The sequence below is a fragment of the Lepidochelys kempii genome, chromosome 10 (assembly GCF_965140285.1).
Source record: "Lepidochelys kempii isolate rLepKem1 chromosome 10, rLepKem1.hap1, whole genome shotgun sequence".
NCBI classification, from domain to species: domain Eukaryota; kingdom Metazoa; phylum Chordata; order Testudines; family Cheloniidae; genus Lepidochelys; species Lepidochelys kempii.
The window spans coordinates 48,117,986-48,132,980 of record NC_136389.1 but is presented as its reverse complement, the minus strand read 5'-3'; the positions used below and the strand labels follow the sequence as shown (position 1 = coordinate 48,132,980).

The window sequence follows — 14,995 nt, the reverse complement described above, 5'->3', positions numbered from 1 at the left end:
CTCTGACCAGTAGGGAACACTTCCACTCTGAATCCACCTCCTTGGTGTGCTGTCGTTGGTGCAATTTAGCACCATAGTAGGACCCGATAAAGACCTTGTGATTCTCTAAAGCTGTGAGCCCATGTAATTTCCCCAGTTAGTCCAATATAAGTTATCAGGACAGAGCCCTATGTGCTACAGTGATTGGTGCTCTGGCTGCACCTGAAAAATTAACAGAAAACTCCCATCGGCGTGAGCCCTAGTGTAGACAAGACTCCTGCAGATGGCCCGTTTTGAATGCCATTTCTATTAGCCTTGTTCCAGTGTAGACACACCCTGTTTCTAGTCGGTTCCGCTTTCTAGGTCTCATGCTCTGGGACAGCATTGGTGGGTTGGGGTTTTTAGCACTGCTTTTGGTTAATTCAGAATTAAGAATTGCTCAATTCTTCTTTACAGGTCTTAAATCTCAGCTTTAAACTATTTGACAGGGTCTCTTTGAACTGTGTTTGAAAACAAGAGGGATGCTCTTGTTTGGGCCAGAGATGATCTGAAGCTGCTCATTGGATCTCGGGTTGATTGCTGAGCCACTGGGGTTTTCCCTGTAGTAGGAAGGGGCATTTAGCCCTCAGTTTAGTGTGTCTCTGTGCCTAACCTTTGTAACATGGTACAGAAAGGCTGCCACCCAAAGCCCCTTGTTTCCAAAACTGACACGGCAGCATTGGGTGCTGCTGTCGATTTAACAGAGCATTGTGGGAAGTACCATCTTTCAGAACAGCTAGCTAATTTCTGAGCGACTGTAATCTCTGCTGTTAGAGTGGGAGGGGCTCTGGAGAAGGAACCCTCAAGGAAAAGAGAATCTGATTGCTATTTGTGAATACGTAATAGATACTGTCTACATCCCAATGTCTGATCTGATATTTTGCTAAAGATTGCAATAATCTCCTCTGATATAGCTCTTCCTAAAAACCTGTTTTCTCCTGCTTTGGGATCAGATAAAGAAAGGGAATCGGGAGTGCGAGCGGATACTCCATGATGCTGAAGTACTGAGCAGTTTTGCTCTGACCCACAAAAATACTTTCCAGTATCCTTCCATCAAACTGCAGCATCTCTGGAGGTAAAGTACTTCGTCCGAGTGCCACCATTGATTGGATAAAGCTGCAAGCATGACTGGAGCCCTGCGCTGATACAGAAATGTGGATCTGCATCTGTGATAATTAACTTGTATCTGACCTGCAGTCCGCACTCCCCCTTTTATATGCATTTGCATCCGCACCCTACCTCACTGGTAGAGCTCTGCGTGCATACAAAAATTTGGATCCGCATCTGATCCGTGATCTGCAAAGATGGCAAACAACACAACTGCATCAGTGGATGCAGATATCTGCGGGTATAAAGTGGATAACCGCAGATTTGCAGGGGTCTAGTGATAAGCACACTCAGGTATATAAAAAACAAGCAGACACAGTGTTTTCATTAGATGAGATCGTAACGAACAATGTATTAAGTAGCAAACCAAAAAATAGCCTCATTCATTTTTAGCGTAGACCAAACCCCAGACAATCTCACAACAGACTGATTTAGAAGAATTCCTTTTATGGACAAGTATGTCATAGTTTCCTGTATATCACAGGCGATTAGAAATACCCCTCTGGTCCTCAGGAGGCAGAACTATTGTGTGCCACAGGCAGAGACCAGGAGAGACTAAGATGCCACCAATGCCCAAGGTTACTGCCAAGGCAGGGAATTGAAGGAACAAGTACCTTTGTTTCTGTGAATTCCCAAACCTGTGCCCAGGGAATCCTCCCAGAAGAAGGCTAGGAAATGCCTGGCTCAGGTGACTGCTAAGAGAGCTCAGGGCCGGCGAGCCGGCTGCTCTCTCTCTTGTCTCCAATAGCAGCAGAGCAGGGTCCAGCAGAACTCCCGTTTTTGATGGATGGCATGAAAGTGGTGACCTGAAGCCAGAAGTTACCATGTGCATGTGAGAACTGCCTGACTATTGCAGTCCCCATCAGCCGGCTGCAGGATACAAAGGGCTTTGTCCTCTAGCATGAGGGTGGCGTGGTTCATTCATAGCGATCCTAATCCGTAGCTCTCTTCTGGTTCTTGCCTCGGTCCCCTGTGCTCAGGCTGCTGCTCCTGAATCAGTTCCATGACGTGTTGCCGGGCAGCTGTATCCAGTTAGTGGTGGAGGATGCCATGAGATACTACGCAGGTGAGGAGTGATTTGTGCTAAGAGGCTTTTCCTGCCAAGTGGGTTGGGTTCATTGTAACACCCTCTGTCAGGTGGGCTTTGAAAGGTTTTGTTCCTGCTTTCTGACCTGACTCCTCACCTGGTTTGGTGAATGTTTGGTTGTGGTTTGGTTTTGTTACAAGCCTGAGAGGCATCGGGGACTCTACATTAATAGGGGTGCTCTTGGTGTCAGTAATAACTAATGGGACCTGACCTGATTTCCTGCCCTGCCCATCCTGCTTCCAGTGAGGCTTGTAGGAGGAAGGATGCATGTAGTGCCCTGGGCCATGGCCCCCCTGCACTCAGCCAGTCTGCATTATGCCATTTGTCGATACCCAGAGAACACAAGTCCCAACTGTGTCTGGTTACACAGTCCTAGTCTGGCAAGCAGAGACCTCCCCCTATAGGTGGAGGCTCCCAGGAGCCCTGTGACACTGGAAGAGACCGTGCATGGGACGGGCTGGTTTGAGCAGTGGGGACGGGGAGGATTGTTGGGAAGGTGCTAGGAATGGCTGCAGAGATGCGTCAATTCCAAGGCTAGATGGAATCATTGTGATAATATCACTGATTCATAGACTTTAAGACCAGAAGGGACCATCATGACCATCTAGTCTGATCTCCTGTACATTGCAGACTACAGAACGTCACCCACCCCTTCCTGTAGTAGGCCCCTAACCTCTGGCTGAGTTACTGAAGTCCTCAACTCATGATTTAAAGACTTCAGGTTACAGAGAATCCACCATTTACACTAGTTCAGCAAGTGATCTATGCCCCATGCTGCAGAGAAGACAAAAACTCCCCAGGATCTCTGCCAATCTTACTTGGGAGGAAAATTCCTTCCTGACCCTGAATATGGAGATCATTTAGACCCTGAGCATGTGGGCAAGCCCCATCAGCCAGACACCTGGGAAAGAATTTGCTGACCTCCCGTATGACACAGGCCAGAGAACTTCCCCAGAATAATTTCTGGAGCAGATATTTTAGAAAAAAAAATCCAGCCTTGATTTAAAAGTTGCCAATCATGGAGAATCCACCACGACCCTTGTAGGTTGTTCCAATGGGTAATTACCCTGACTGTTAAAAAGTATGTTTTATGGCCAGTCTGAATTTGCATGGAAGATGGAGGAATGTTAGGATGGTGCAAGGAGGGAATACAGAGTTTAACTGGAAAAAATGCAGCACAGAGTTAAACACAGCAGATGAATGGAAGGGAGTTGGGGGAAGTAGGGTTAAGAGTAAAGAGAACTTGCTTAGTAAGATTAGGCATGAATGGGGCAAATGGACAAGCAATTCTGAGGACAGTGTGTACTACATCCTTTCTCTCTCTCCATGGTCTTTTTGTATGTCTCTAAAGGGGCTCGCCAACTTTTGGGTGCTCTATAATTAATAATAGTCTGCTCTGAACTGAAATGTCTTTTCTTTGCCCAGAAATCCGTAGCGTGGGTGGTCTCCTCATTGAAGATGCTGTTCGGTCCTTGTTTGGAGAACTTTTGCTGACTGGTCCCGAGACAGCAGAAAGCCTCCTTGTTCTGAACACTTTGCCCTGGGAACGGACTGAAGTTGTCTCTAAGACTGGAGCAAAGACTTTAGGTGCCATTGTCCTGCCTATCTAAGGACTTCCAGATCGTCCCCCGCAAAGCACAGATGCACCCTAAATCTTCTGGTGGTAGGGACAGGAGCAGAGGAGGGGAGGTGAACCAGGAAAAATAGGCCAACAAAGTGATGGCTGGCTAATTCCACTCACATGGAGGATACAGAACCATTGCCTTTCGCACAGCTGAAAAGGACATTGGCTTATCCATTATCTCTAGATCAGGGTTCTCCATGATCACTGTTCCCTCTAAGCTGTGTCCATGTGCACGCACACAGATCCAAAACCCCGCGCACACGGCGAAACACCGCGCGCGCATTAGTCCCTCATCCCGACTGCACATCGGTCGGGACGCCCTTTGTCCCGATATTGGGGACCGCTCATCATCACCGCCAAAGTCCCAGGGCTGGCGTGGCGGCGATTCTTGGGGCAGCTGCTGGCGGTGCGCCTGCCCGCTGGCAGTGCGGACAGCCCCCAGGCATAGAGGCGGAGGGGGTCTCCATGTGCTGCACTGGCTCCCTCCTGCCCAATCAGAGCTGCAGGGGTGGGGCTTGCAGGCACTGGCAGTGGGCAGAGAGCTCTCTGCTTCCCCCGCCCAACCTGATCTGACCCTAGGAGCCAGAGGGACCTGCTGGCTCTTAGGATCGCTGCACACTGCCGGCGCCTGCAAGCCCTGCTCCACGGCTCCGGCAGCTCCCATTGGCACTTTTCCCTGCCCTCTCCCCTCGCCACTCTGACCTTAGGAGCCAGAGACCTCCCAGCAGGGCTGATGAGTGCAGCCAGGGAAGGGGGCAGGGCATGATGGAGTGAGTGTCTGGGGGGTCTGTGAGACTGGGCTGTGAGGTGGTGGAGGGCGCTGGGCAGTGGATCATTTGGACATGCTAATGTGTATTAAGAGTTACCAGTTGGTTGGAGGACTGATAGATCTGGACAGAGTTTATATTGAATGGGCAAATGAAAAATATCGCAGGGAAAAACATTAAGGTTAGTTTAGCAGTCTTTGACAGTTCGACCAGTAAGGAAATTAAAATGCATTTGTAATTACAGTACATATCTTATTCTTGGCTGATAATCATTTATTGATTTTTTTTAGGAAAATTTTAAATTTAAAAAACAAACTCTTGTTTTTCTTTTTTTACTTATGATGTCTCTATCTGAAAACCCATATAAATTGACACAAATTGCAAATTAAAACTTTGTAAATGTATAAGTATTTTACTTGATTGGACGCATTTGCCTCATGGCGCACAAATTTGAACTCGGCTTCAGAAATTTGCACAGAATAAATTTTTTGTGCACCCGGCCTGTCAAAAATTAGAGGGAACATTGGCCATGATCTTTAGAAATAGGCTCCATCTCCCTCAGCACCACATGGAAAATTATTTTTATATGGGAAGCTCCTGGGCATCAGAGCATGGGGGAGGTATTTCCTAGTGAAGAGGAGGCCCAATGCACGGAGCGAGAGAGAAGACATCTCTTAAAGGGCAAAGCGTTTGAGTGAACCGCTCTGCCTCTCTTCCTTTCAGCCCTGGTGAAGGTGCCTAGCATGGGCTACTCTGCCGTGGAGGATTCGTTAACACCCCCTCATCCCGTGACGGTGACGAAACAGGTGAGCCGCCCAGTGGGGTTCCTCGTTTGTACATCAGAAAGCTCCACGGGCAAAGCTCCCAAGCTGGATTTGCAACACCGTTTTCAATAATTTGTAGCATTCCACACACTAACTCACTCTTTGGCTGATGCGGAGCCTGTGCTCTCTCCTGATTCTTTCCTCTTTCTCACCAGGTGGATGGCTCTGTGACCATGGAGAACGGGGTTATCGTGGCTCACCTGGACTCCATGGGGCGTGTGGTGTCGCTTCGCTTAGTGCACTCGGGGAGGTATGATGATGATTCTTCGTGTTTATTGCAGCTGTGCCTGAGGGCCAATCCAGATTGGGGCCTCATTGTGCCAGGCACTGGGCAAACACGGGAGCAAATGGACCCTGCCCCAAAGAGCTGACGGTCTACGTTGTTTTTATTTAATGTTCGTAGAATATGGATCTGCTGTCACTGAAACCGTATCCAGTGATTCCACAGACCGGGTGTGAAACCCAGTGGGGACTCATTTGGGGCCTCTTCTACTCAGTTTCATCATAACTAAGGCTGCCTGTGGGGCTTGAACCTCAGTCTGCCAAATGAAAGGCTGGTTCATTTCTCTCACCAGAGAACCTAAAGTGGCAGGTGTCTGTTTCCAGGCTGTTGGAATGTTGTTTCAGGTCACAGAATTTCTTGTCATCCACTGCAGCTTCTTGTTCCATTGCTGATCCTCTGCCTCCCTGCTTTGTTTCAGAGAGTCAGTCCAGGATGGTCACTGCGCTAACCAGTTTGTGATATTTGATGACGTTCCCTTGTACTGGGATGCTTGGGATGTGATGGATTATCACCTGGAAACCAGGTAGGTGAGCAGTGCATTGTGGGTACCGGTACTTCTTTAGGACCCTGCAAAGATCTCTGCCTCTTGGTTCTTTGCTACTCTGGGATTGTAGCAAAGAACCAAGAGAGAGGACAAAACTTCTGCAGTGGAAAACTATGTGCTTGTTCTTTCCAGCGCTTTGTGTCCAGGGGAGTAGCGTAGAGTAGTGTAAGATTACACAGCACCTGGGAGGGGTTCTAAGAATTCCTCTGGTGAGAAAAACGGAGCGTCAGGTGGGTGGGCAGTATCCCTGCTCCCTGCTTGTCTTCCAAGTGTAGGAGCCTGATATTGACCTTTTGAACGCATTGCTGTCACCCCCTGAATCTTAACCCTTATGCTTGACATCTGTTTTAGGAAGCCAATCACAACCCTTCTGAAGCCTCTGGAGATTGTCCTGGCTGGGGGCCTGCGAGGAAGTGTGAAATTCTCTCTGCAGATCAGCGAGCGGAGTGTCATCACCCAAGAAGTCATCCTGGATGCCATGTGTCCTTATCTTCGATTCTTGACCCAGGTTTGGAAAGGCCTGTGCAGGCCAAACCCTCCTTATACAGACTGCCGTGGTGGGAGGAGAGAATCCCAGAAGGACGAGTGCTTTGCAGAAATGGAGCATAGAGTGGCAAAGGTGTGGATGGCCGGGGCGAGGTCCAAGGAAAGGTTGCATTCTAGGCAAGCCAAGACCAGAACTGGAGGAGAGTCAAGAAGCAGCCAAGATAGGGAACGTTTGTAAGCAAAGACAGCCACGTCTCCTCACTGGAGGCAATACCCAGAGCCTCTGCTGCCTTTCCTGGATGCCCCTATTCCCACCGAGCCTTTACTGCAAATAACGGGTGGCCAAATTTACCGACAGTCTGAGCTGCATACGACAATCTACAGAAGTTTGAGAGCAGGGCATGTCTGCTGGGGCTTGGGGCTTCAGCCCCACTCCTGCTGAAGCCCTACGCCCTGGCAGGCATGTCCCATGGGACTTGAGCCCCAAGACCCCCTGCCCTGCTGGGCAGAAGGTGGAGGTGACATGGGGAGGGATGGGACACGGTGGGTTACGTGCCCACCAGATATTTGCCAGGGTTTGCTAGCCCCACTCGGTCACATGGTGCTGCCAGGCCTCATCCCTGCACAGCAGCTGCTGGAGCCGGCAAGCTGGGAGCTGCGGTCGTGGGGAGAGGCAGCCGCACACAGCTGGGAGCTGCAGGGAGAGACAGTGTTTTGCTGCTGCCTCTCCCCACGGAGCCAAAGCAGCAGCCCCTCGCTGCAGCTCCCAGCTATTTGCCGCTGTCTCTCCACAAGGAGCTAACACCTGGAGGCTGCAGGCAGGGGCCACTGAGGGTATGAGGGGGTGTGTGCCTGGGAGGGCATCACTCAAGCTGTTGGGGGGGGCAAATGTTTAAATTTTGCCCCCCACCCTCAGCAGGTTTCAGTCATTTCTGGCAGAAGCCCTGAGCCTCACCACCCTGTCGCAGGGCAGAAGCCCTGGGCCTCCCCCGCTTCTCCTACCCAGTCTGGTAGGGGGAGAATGGGGGGATTCAGTGAGGTGCATTTTAACTGTAAAAGAGCCTCATGTGGCTTGCGAGCCACAGTTTGGCCACCCCTGGCGTATAACGAAGCACTTCGGAAGAGCTTTGGGATTGTTTAAAGCCACTGGGATGGATTGATGTGATCAGGTTTTCCCATGTTCAGAGGCAGAAGAGTACAGTCCTAGGGCCAGTTTTAGCCCTTGCTTGATACTTTCCTGCTGTTGCCCTTGAACCAGGTCCCTGTTGGTGGGGCTAACGAGCTGGCAGACAATGGGGAAGCGAGCACAGGGGAGCCGCTGCGGTGAAGATGACGCCGTCTTTCCTGTCTCCCACACAATGACCTGAGCCTCCTTTTGGCCGCCCGGTTTGCTCTAGGTTGACTGGAACGAGGCTCACCGATTCCTGAAGGTGGAGTTCCCGTTGCGGGTTCGGAGCATGAATGCAACGTATGAGATTCAGTTTGGGCACCTGCAGAGGCCGACGCACTGGAACACGTCCTGGGACTGGGCTCGGTTCGAGGTAGGAGGGCAGCAGCCTGGGCCCTGCTGCTGCCCCAGCTCTCTAGGTAGAAATAGCCCTGATAGATGGACACCGTCCCTTCTTTTCCCACCCCGCGTGCCCTCTGAGAACAGCTCGCCTCGGGCCACAGCTGCTTGCTGAACTGCTGCAGGGATAGGCTGCCTCCTGGGCGGAGGGGAACCCGGCAGGAGCAGATTCCCCGTATCCCAAGAGAGCAGCACTTTAAGCAGGGACCTCGGTGAGAGCGAAATCTTGGGTCGCTGTGTCGGCACTGCTGTTCAAATCCATCCCAACCAGGGCTTTGTACACTGACATGGCAAAGTACCAGCCTCCCACGGCCCAATAGCCAGCTCCCTCCGGGCGATCCAGGTCGGGGCTGAACTGCCTTGGAAAGGCCTGTGGTTTGCCGGCCTGGGGCAGATGAGGCTGCATTTCAGTGTGAAGTGGGTCATGCAGTTCCCCAGAGCTAGGGAGTTTGCATCCCGGCCTCACTGCAGCTGCCGGTCAGTTTGGTGATGGAGCCCGAGCCGCCTTTCCTTCATGGGGACTAGCTTTCCCGTTACGCTCCTGATTGGTGCACCTAGGCCGTTGACAGGGATTGGCCCCAGTAATCTCTGCAGAGCCCAGGGGGCCATCGGCTGCGTCCCCCAGCCACCCCTTGTGTTCTTGATCAGTGAGACAGTTTGTGTAGCACCCACCTTGCTCCACAATGACCATCCTGGGTGACAGCCCCCGAATGCCAGGCTGGTTGTTTTCCCCAAGGTGTGGAGTCACAAGTGGATGGACCTGTCTGAGCACGGCTTCGGGGTGGCACTGCTGAATGACTGCAAATACGGCGCGTCCATGCACAAGAACGTGATGAGCCTCTCGCTGTGAGTGGGCAGGGGGGCAGGTCTGGGCAATGGATGCCTTGGTTTTACAGTTCTGCTCGCTGGGGATGCTGCAGTCCCGTGTGCGCTATTGTTTAACTTTGCAAACGCTGTGGTCTGCACCCTGTATACAGCAGCGGGATTGGACTGGAAATGGAAGCCCTGGTGCATACTGTGCTTTAGAATGTGTCCCATTTATAACGGGATCCGCTCTCTGCCCCGTCCCGTCAAGTACAGAGGTTTTAACCCTTTCCTGCAGCGGTCAGGAATGCGTGCTGCTAATGCATGCCACTGTCATTGATCTAGTTATTGATCTAGAGAGCACCTTGCTCTCTACAGTGGGATCAACTTCTTGAACACTTTGATCCTGGTGTTGGGTCAGTGTTTGGTGACAAGTCAAGTCAGAACTAGGCCTCTGGCGTGTGAGTGCAGTGGTCATGTGGCAGGAGCTCCTCCTCCAACGGGGCACCACCACGGGGCCTGACTGCGGTGCAGTTTGCAGGGGTCCCTGCTGCGTGTTGGAACGGCAGGGTGGTTTGACACCGGCAGCGTGCTTGCACTAGCGTTTAAAGGGAGTGGGGCCGGTTCTAGGCACTGCCAGTGGAAGAGGCTCCACCCCCTTAATCCGCCCTTCTCCTCCAGGCTGAGAGCGCCAAAGTCACCAGATGCCACTGCAGATATTGGACCCCATCAGTTCACCTATGCCCTGATGCCTCACAGGGGTGAGTTTCGGGGGCTGAGCAACACAGCCCTGATATGCCCCATAGGAGCCTGCCAATTCATGAAGGGAGCATGTGGGCAAAGAAGATCGCCCTCTCCTGGTGTGGGGCAGCGGCATGGCGACCGCTCCCCTCTCACTGGGGACGGCGCCGTTGCTGTTTCTCACTGTGCTGTGCGCTTAGCTCCTGACAGCTGCTGTTGTATTCTCTGTGCAGGTTCCTTCCAGGAGGCGGGTGTGATCCATTATGCCTACAACTTGAACTTCCCCCTGCACACCGGGCCAGCTTTGTCAGCGCAGCGCCCAGCCTGGAGTGCCTTCTCTGTGCACTCACCAGCTGTCGTGCTGGAAACCGTCAAACAGGCACGTGCCCCAGAGAGAGACGAGGAGGGCGGTGGTGTGTTGAAAGACACAGAGCACTGGCAGCTCTTGTGTTAGCATTGTGCTTTGTTACAGCAGTTTGGATTGACAGAGGCCAAGTGCCTTGCAGGAGAGTTAGCTACAGCTCTCAGTCCTAGTCCAGTGATTGGTCCTTTTCATTCATCCTTAATCTGCCCCCACCTCCCAGGTCTTTGGCATTCAGCTGAGCTGAGCTGAGCAGGAATTTCCCTACACTGACAGGGCAAGCCGTGTGGGCTAGTGGTTATAGCAGGAGTCTGCGAGTCCGGCAGCCTGGCTCGCTGTTTGGACTTGGAGGAATTGCAGTAGCCAAAATCTTGAACTCATAGCTGTGGCAGCTTCTCTTCCATTTTTGGGCACGCAATTTACAGTGCCTTGGGCCTGATGCTCAGAGTTGCTGAGCGCCCACAAATCCAGCGTACTTTGCTGGGTGGGGATAGGACTGAGCTCCTCTGGAGATCAGGCCCAACATGAACACTCACAGTACAGGCATCTAAACCCAGTGGCCACTTCTGGGAATTCAGGCCTGGATGGGCTGAACAATTCCTGGCTGTGTCAGCACTCTGAGGGCTCTGGAAGAGAATTGCAAAGCATTACTCCTCATTACAGCCTCCTGCAGAACTCAGAATCTGTCTGTTCTAAAAGGGGGCGACCCAGCCAGGTTCAGAGTTTGACCTCTTTCTGCTGGCTATTGTCTAGTTGAAATGGTGAACCAAAGCTGCTCTTGAACATTGATGATTGGCAGGAGGCACCATGCCCTCTAGGCAGCATATGCTAGTGGCTAGAGTACTGGACTGGGGCTCAGCTGACCTGGGTTCTAGGCCCAGCTCTGCCACAGGCCTACTTGGTGTGTGTCCCTTCCCCTCCCGTGCCTCAGTTTCCCTGTCTCTAATATGGGTTAATGATACAAAGGGAGGGCGGGGGTGGTAAAGCATTTGGAGATCAGGTATCATTAGCCATCTGGCTGATCCTGAGAATAACGTTTCTCTCTGTCCATGAAGGCTGAGGACAGGCTGGACGGGCTGTTAGTCAGGCTGTATGAGTCACATGGCAGCACGGTGGTCACGTGGCTCCAGACCTCCCTTCCTGTGAAGGAAGCAATCAGGTAAGTAGGTGGTGGAAGGGGGAGGCCACATATTCTGGGGCTTCACCTTCATCCTCTCTTCTTCTTCCTTCCCCAGCTGTGACCTCCTGGAGCGGCCAGACCTGAGCAGTCATCTGCCACTGGAGGAGCATGGCCTGAAGCTTTCTTTTACGCCGTTCCAAGTGCGCTCTGTCCTCTTGATCTTGAGGCAGTAAGAGGACTACCCTGCTGGCAGCCCAGCCCCTATCCCGGCACCAGGCAGAAATCACTGTGCTCGGGGCGATTCACTAGCTTCTCAAATCATGGACACGTCGATTCCAGCACCACAGCTACACAATGGGGGTAGTAATGAGTTGCCCCTTCTCAGTGTGCGTCAGGGCAGAGCTCAGCTGCCTCTGGGCTCAAGTCAGCACTGATTCTGAGTGTAAATGCCTGACTGGTGGGCTACGACCTTAGTAACGTCGTGGGGTGGGGAGATCTTGATTTGTGGGGGAAGATCACAGAGCTGGTGTTGTACTGGCTTAACCCACTAGTGAACATCCCAAATAGAATCCTGTCCTTTTCAGGGGAGAGGTGCAGGGGTTTGATCCTTGATAATGGCAGAATCGGTTCCTTTTTCTGCGTGCCCTACAACTCCTAACCGTCCTGTGCTTCCCTGGGTGGGGTTTTCTCCACAACACTAACAGCGAGGCGCTTTACTGTTTCTGCAGCCGTGGCTTCTTTGGGCCTAGTCTTTCTGTAAAAACTGAGCATTAAACACTGAGTCACTTGCTGAGTAAAGTTCTGACTGTTTGACTCTTGCCTGTGGCATCAGAAATGGGGCCGCTGCCCTTCACTCAGACCAGTGCCCGGCCGCTAATAAAATCCCTAGTGTAGGAGCCACAAAGCTTCCTAAGCTCCTAAGTCCTGTTTTTAGGTTCAACTGTGACTCTCAAAGCTCCTGTTCGGCTGCCGTCCAACCCTGCAGGCCCCTTCGGTTCTGCAGTGTGTGCTAGGGTTTCTGCCTCTCTACACGCAGGCTGTTGCCTCATTCGAGGTGTCCTTCCTACCCCCCAGAGCGAGTGAGCCACGGCCTGGTGTTCCCCTAAGTCACAGGTGGGGCCAGTGAACATGCTCAGAGGCTGCCTAGCTCCACAGGACAGCTGCGGGGGGGGGACGGGAGGAGGGGGGGCAACACTTCCCTTGTCAGCTGTAGCCCTGTGATTAGACTGCTGGGAGGAGACCCCTGGTTCAAGTCTCCCCTCTGCTGGATAAGAAGAAGGGATTTGTGCAGGGATCTGCTGCCTCTCAGGTCAGGGGCCCTGAGCATGGGATATTCTCATGTAGTCTCCCTCAATCTCTCCTATTGAGGTTTTCACTTTAATTAAATAATTGAATAATTAACAGGGCCAGAGAAAGTTAGAATGACTCTGCTTGGGGCACTCACCTGAGAGGTCTGTTCAAATCCCTTCTCAGCTGGCAGAGGAGGGACTTGAACCCCATTTGTCCATGCTCTTTTGTGGAATTAGGCAGCTTCTGAGTACCCTTACTGTATCAGGCCCCGCTTGTGACTTAGGCAGCCGAACCCCTGTCTGCTCCTGGGTTGTGGATTCCTACCAAAGATAGGTGCCTTCCACCAGCCCAGACTTAGGGGCTGATCTCAGAGAAAGGGGCAAGGCTTAGCACACTCCTCTTCCTGGCCTCTTCCATTGTCTCCCCACCTACCTTACTGGCTTTATGCATTGTTCTCAAAGGCACCTGTCTCACCCCATTCACTGTGAAGGCCCCTACCGCAGGGTTGTTCCTGTGATTTTCTAGGTGTCTAAAAGTTAGGCATTGTGGTGCCTCAGACCCTTTTGTGGATACAGGCCTTAGGGCTTTCAGTATCATTATCCCCACTTGACAGTGGGAAACTGAGGCACGGAGCAGTGATGTGGCTTGCCCAAGTAGTCTACTAGCTTGGACCTATGTTGAGCGCTAAGGGGTAACCATCAGCTAGAAAAATGTTCTTGCTACCACATTAGGCACCTATCTGGTGCTCATCACCAGGATGGATGGAGATGCTGGAAATGGTGCAGTTTTCTAAATCATGCAATATTTAAATGTTGGGCATCCAGTCACAAAAAGAGCCACAGCTCATAGAAAGGTGGTTTAATTTTGACCAAAATTGGCAGAAAGCATTGAAATACAATTGGTAATGAAACTATATACTCAAAGCAACACTGGTTTGGAAAGATTGGGAAATATTTAGTCCCCCCAGTGATATATTTTATACATATTCCTGTGTTGTTTTGCCTTTGGTTAAAACAAAAGTCTGTGGTCACACAACATTATGAGTTTGTTTGTACCATGTATTACATCGAAATATGTGTCATTATTTGTAGAATGTACTAATTTGAGAAAAGGTTTTCCATCTGCTATTTTTCTGAAGTTATGCAGATAAGACCCCCTACCTCTTAATTATAAAACATAGTTTGATGTTATCTGCTCTGCCGGAGACACACATGAGGAAGGAACATGGAATGGAATCTGTAAGGCTAGGGCAGAGAGTGTAGCCTTAAAATGTAGACTATTGCAAACTATAATCATGGCTGTTAAATGGTTAAGACAATATGCCACAACATTGGCAGGGCAAATAACAGAAACAAAGAAAGAGTTCAACGAAGCAGGGGAAGCCATAGAGCCCTGGAATGCTCCCGCTCTCCTAACAGGTCAGCAAGCAATCCAGGAATAGAATAAAACATTGTGGAAACAGCTGTAAAAAACCTACAAAAAAAGAGAGGTGCTGTGCCATTATATATATTGGTGGTCAGCAGGCATCAGGTAGCTACCCTGTGCCTGAAGAGTGGGAACAGGAATGAAGAAAGGTGGCCCTAGGAAAATGAAAAGATGCATTAACAGATGGAGTTGCCCCAAAACAGTTAACTGAAGCATATAAGGGCACTCCTGCACTCCAGGTGGCATGCAGACAAAAGCAACAGACACTGGGACGGGGTGGGGGAGACAAATTGAGGTTTTGCAAGAGCAGGTAATGACCCCCACTTTCAAAGCCCAGATAAAAACCAGGGGTGCAAGTTCCCAACTGCTTTAACCCCTGGAGCCACGCTCCTTGCTCATGGCTAAAAATATAACCACCTTTCGCAAATATTTTTACATACCAGTTAAGTTTTCCTTTATCGCCTTTCTCAGTCTGCTAAACTTGCTGCTGCTGCCAGTACCTTAAGATAACTTTATAGAGTTAATTTCTCTTGGCTCAAGTCTCGCTCCCTTCCTCAGTTGCTCTTCATCCCCTCTTCCCCTTCCTCTCCTCACTTGGTCTCTCTCTCTGTTTTAAAAGTTACAGGTTTTACAGAAACTTCCAAAACATAAAACAACAATCAAACAAAGAAAAAAACAAGGTAAACATTTTACTTTAAAAAATATCCAGTAAATTAATAATTTTAACCCTTCAGGAATGCAGTTGCTGGAATTACTCCTAACTTGAATTATGATTGCCAAGCAACAGAAATGCACACTCTGCTTCTAATCCTAACCACTCACTAATATTTGAAACATGGGCGTTCCTTATTACCACATAGCAGAGTTTTAAAATAAAGTCAATATAAAGTAACGGAAAAGGCCTCGTTACTGAATTAATACAACAATTTTTGCAAATATCAATATGA

General features: G+C 50.6%; 1 protein-coding gene across 5 annotated transcripts in view; it reads left to right on the top strand.

Annotated features, from left to right (window-relative positions):
• MAN2C1 (mannosidase alpha class 2C member 1) overlaps positions 1 to 14,995 on the top strand; it is a 30,474-nt gene that overhangs the window by 13,668 nt on the left and 1,811 nt on the right. For 2 of the 5 annotated variants that reach the window (XM_073303451.2, XM_073303452.2), the window contains exons 14-27: positions 972 to 1,093; positions 2,106 to 2,191; positions 3,638 to 3,799; positions 5,327 to 5,409; positions 5,583 to 5,677; positions 6,129 to 6,233; positions 6,606 to 6,762; positions 8,138 to 8,281; positions 9,044 to 9,153; positions 9,793 to 9,872; positions 10,086 to 10,231; positions 11,269 to 11,372; positions 11,449 to 11,562; positions 14,668 to 14,728. In XM_073303451.2, the coding sequence (XP_073159552.1) occupies positions 972 to 1,093; positions 2,106 to 2,191; positions 3,638 to 3,799; positions 5,327 to 5,409; positions 5,583 to 5,677; positions 6,129 to 6,233; positions 6,606 to 6,762; positions 8,138 to 8,281; positions 9,044 to 9,153; positions 9,793 to 9,872; positions 10,086 to 10,231; positions 11,269 to 11,372; positions 11,449 to 11,562; positions 14,668 to 14,728 (1,569 nt within the window). Of the gene's footprint in view, positions 1 to 971; positions 1,094 to 2,105; positions 2,192 to 3,637; positions 3,800 to 5,326; positions 5,410 to 5,582; positions 5,678 to 6,128; positions 6,234 to 6,605; positions 6,763 to 8,137; positions 8,328 to 9,043; positions 9,154 to 9,792; positions 9,873 to 10,085; positions 10,232 to 11,268; positions 11,373 to 11,448; positions 12,132 to 14,667; positions 14,729 to 14,995 lie in introns of those variants that run through there. The other 3 variants (XM_073303453.1, XM_073303454.1, XR_012153947.1) reach the window with 3 other exon arrangements.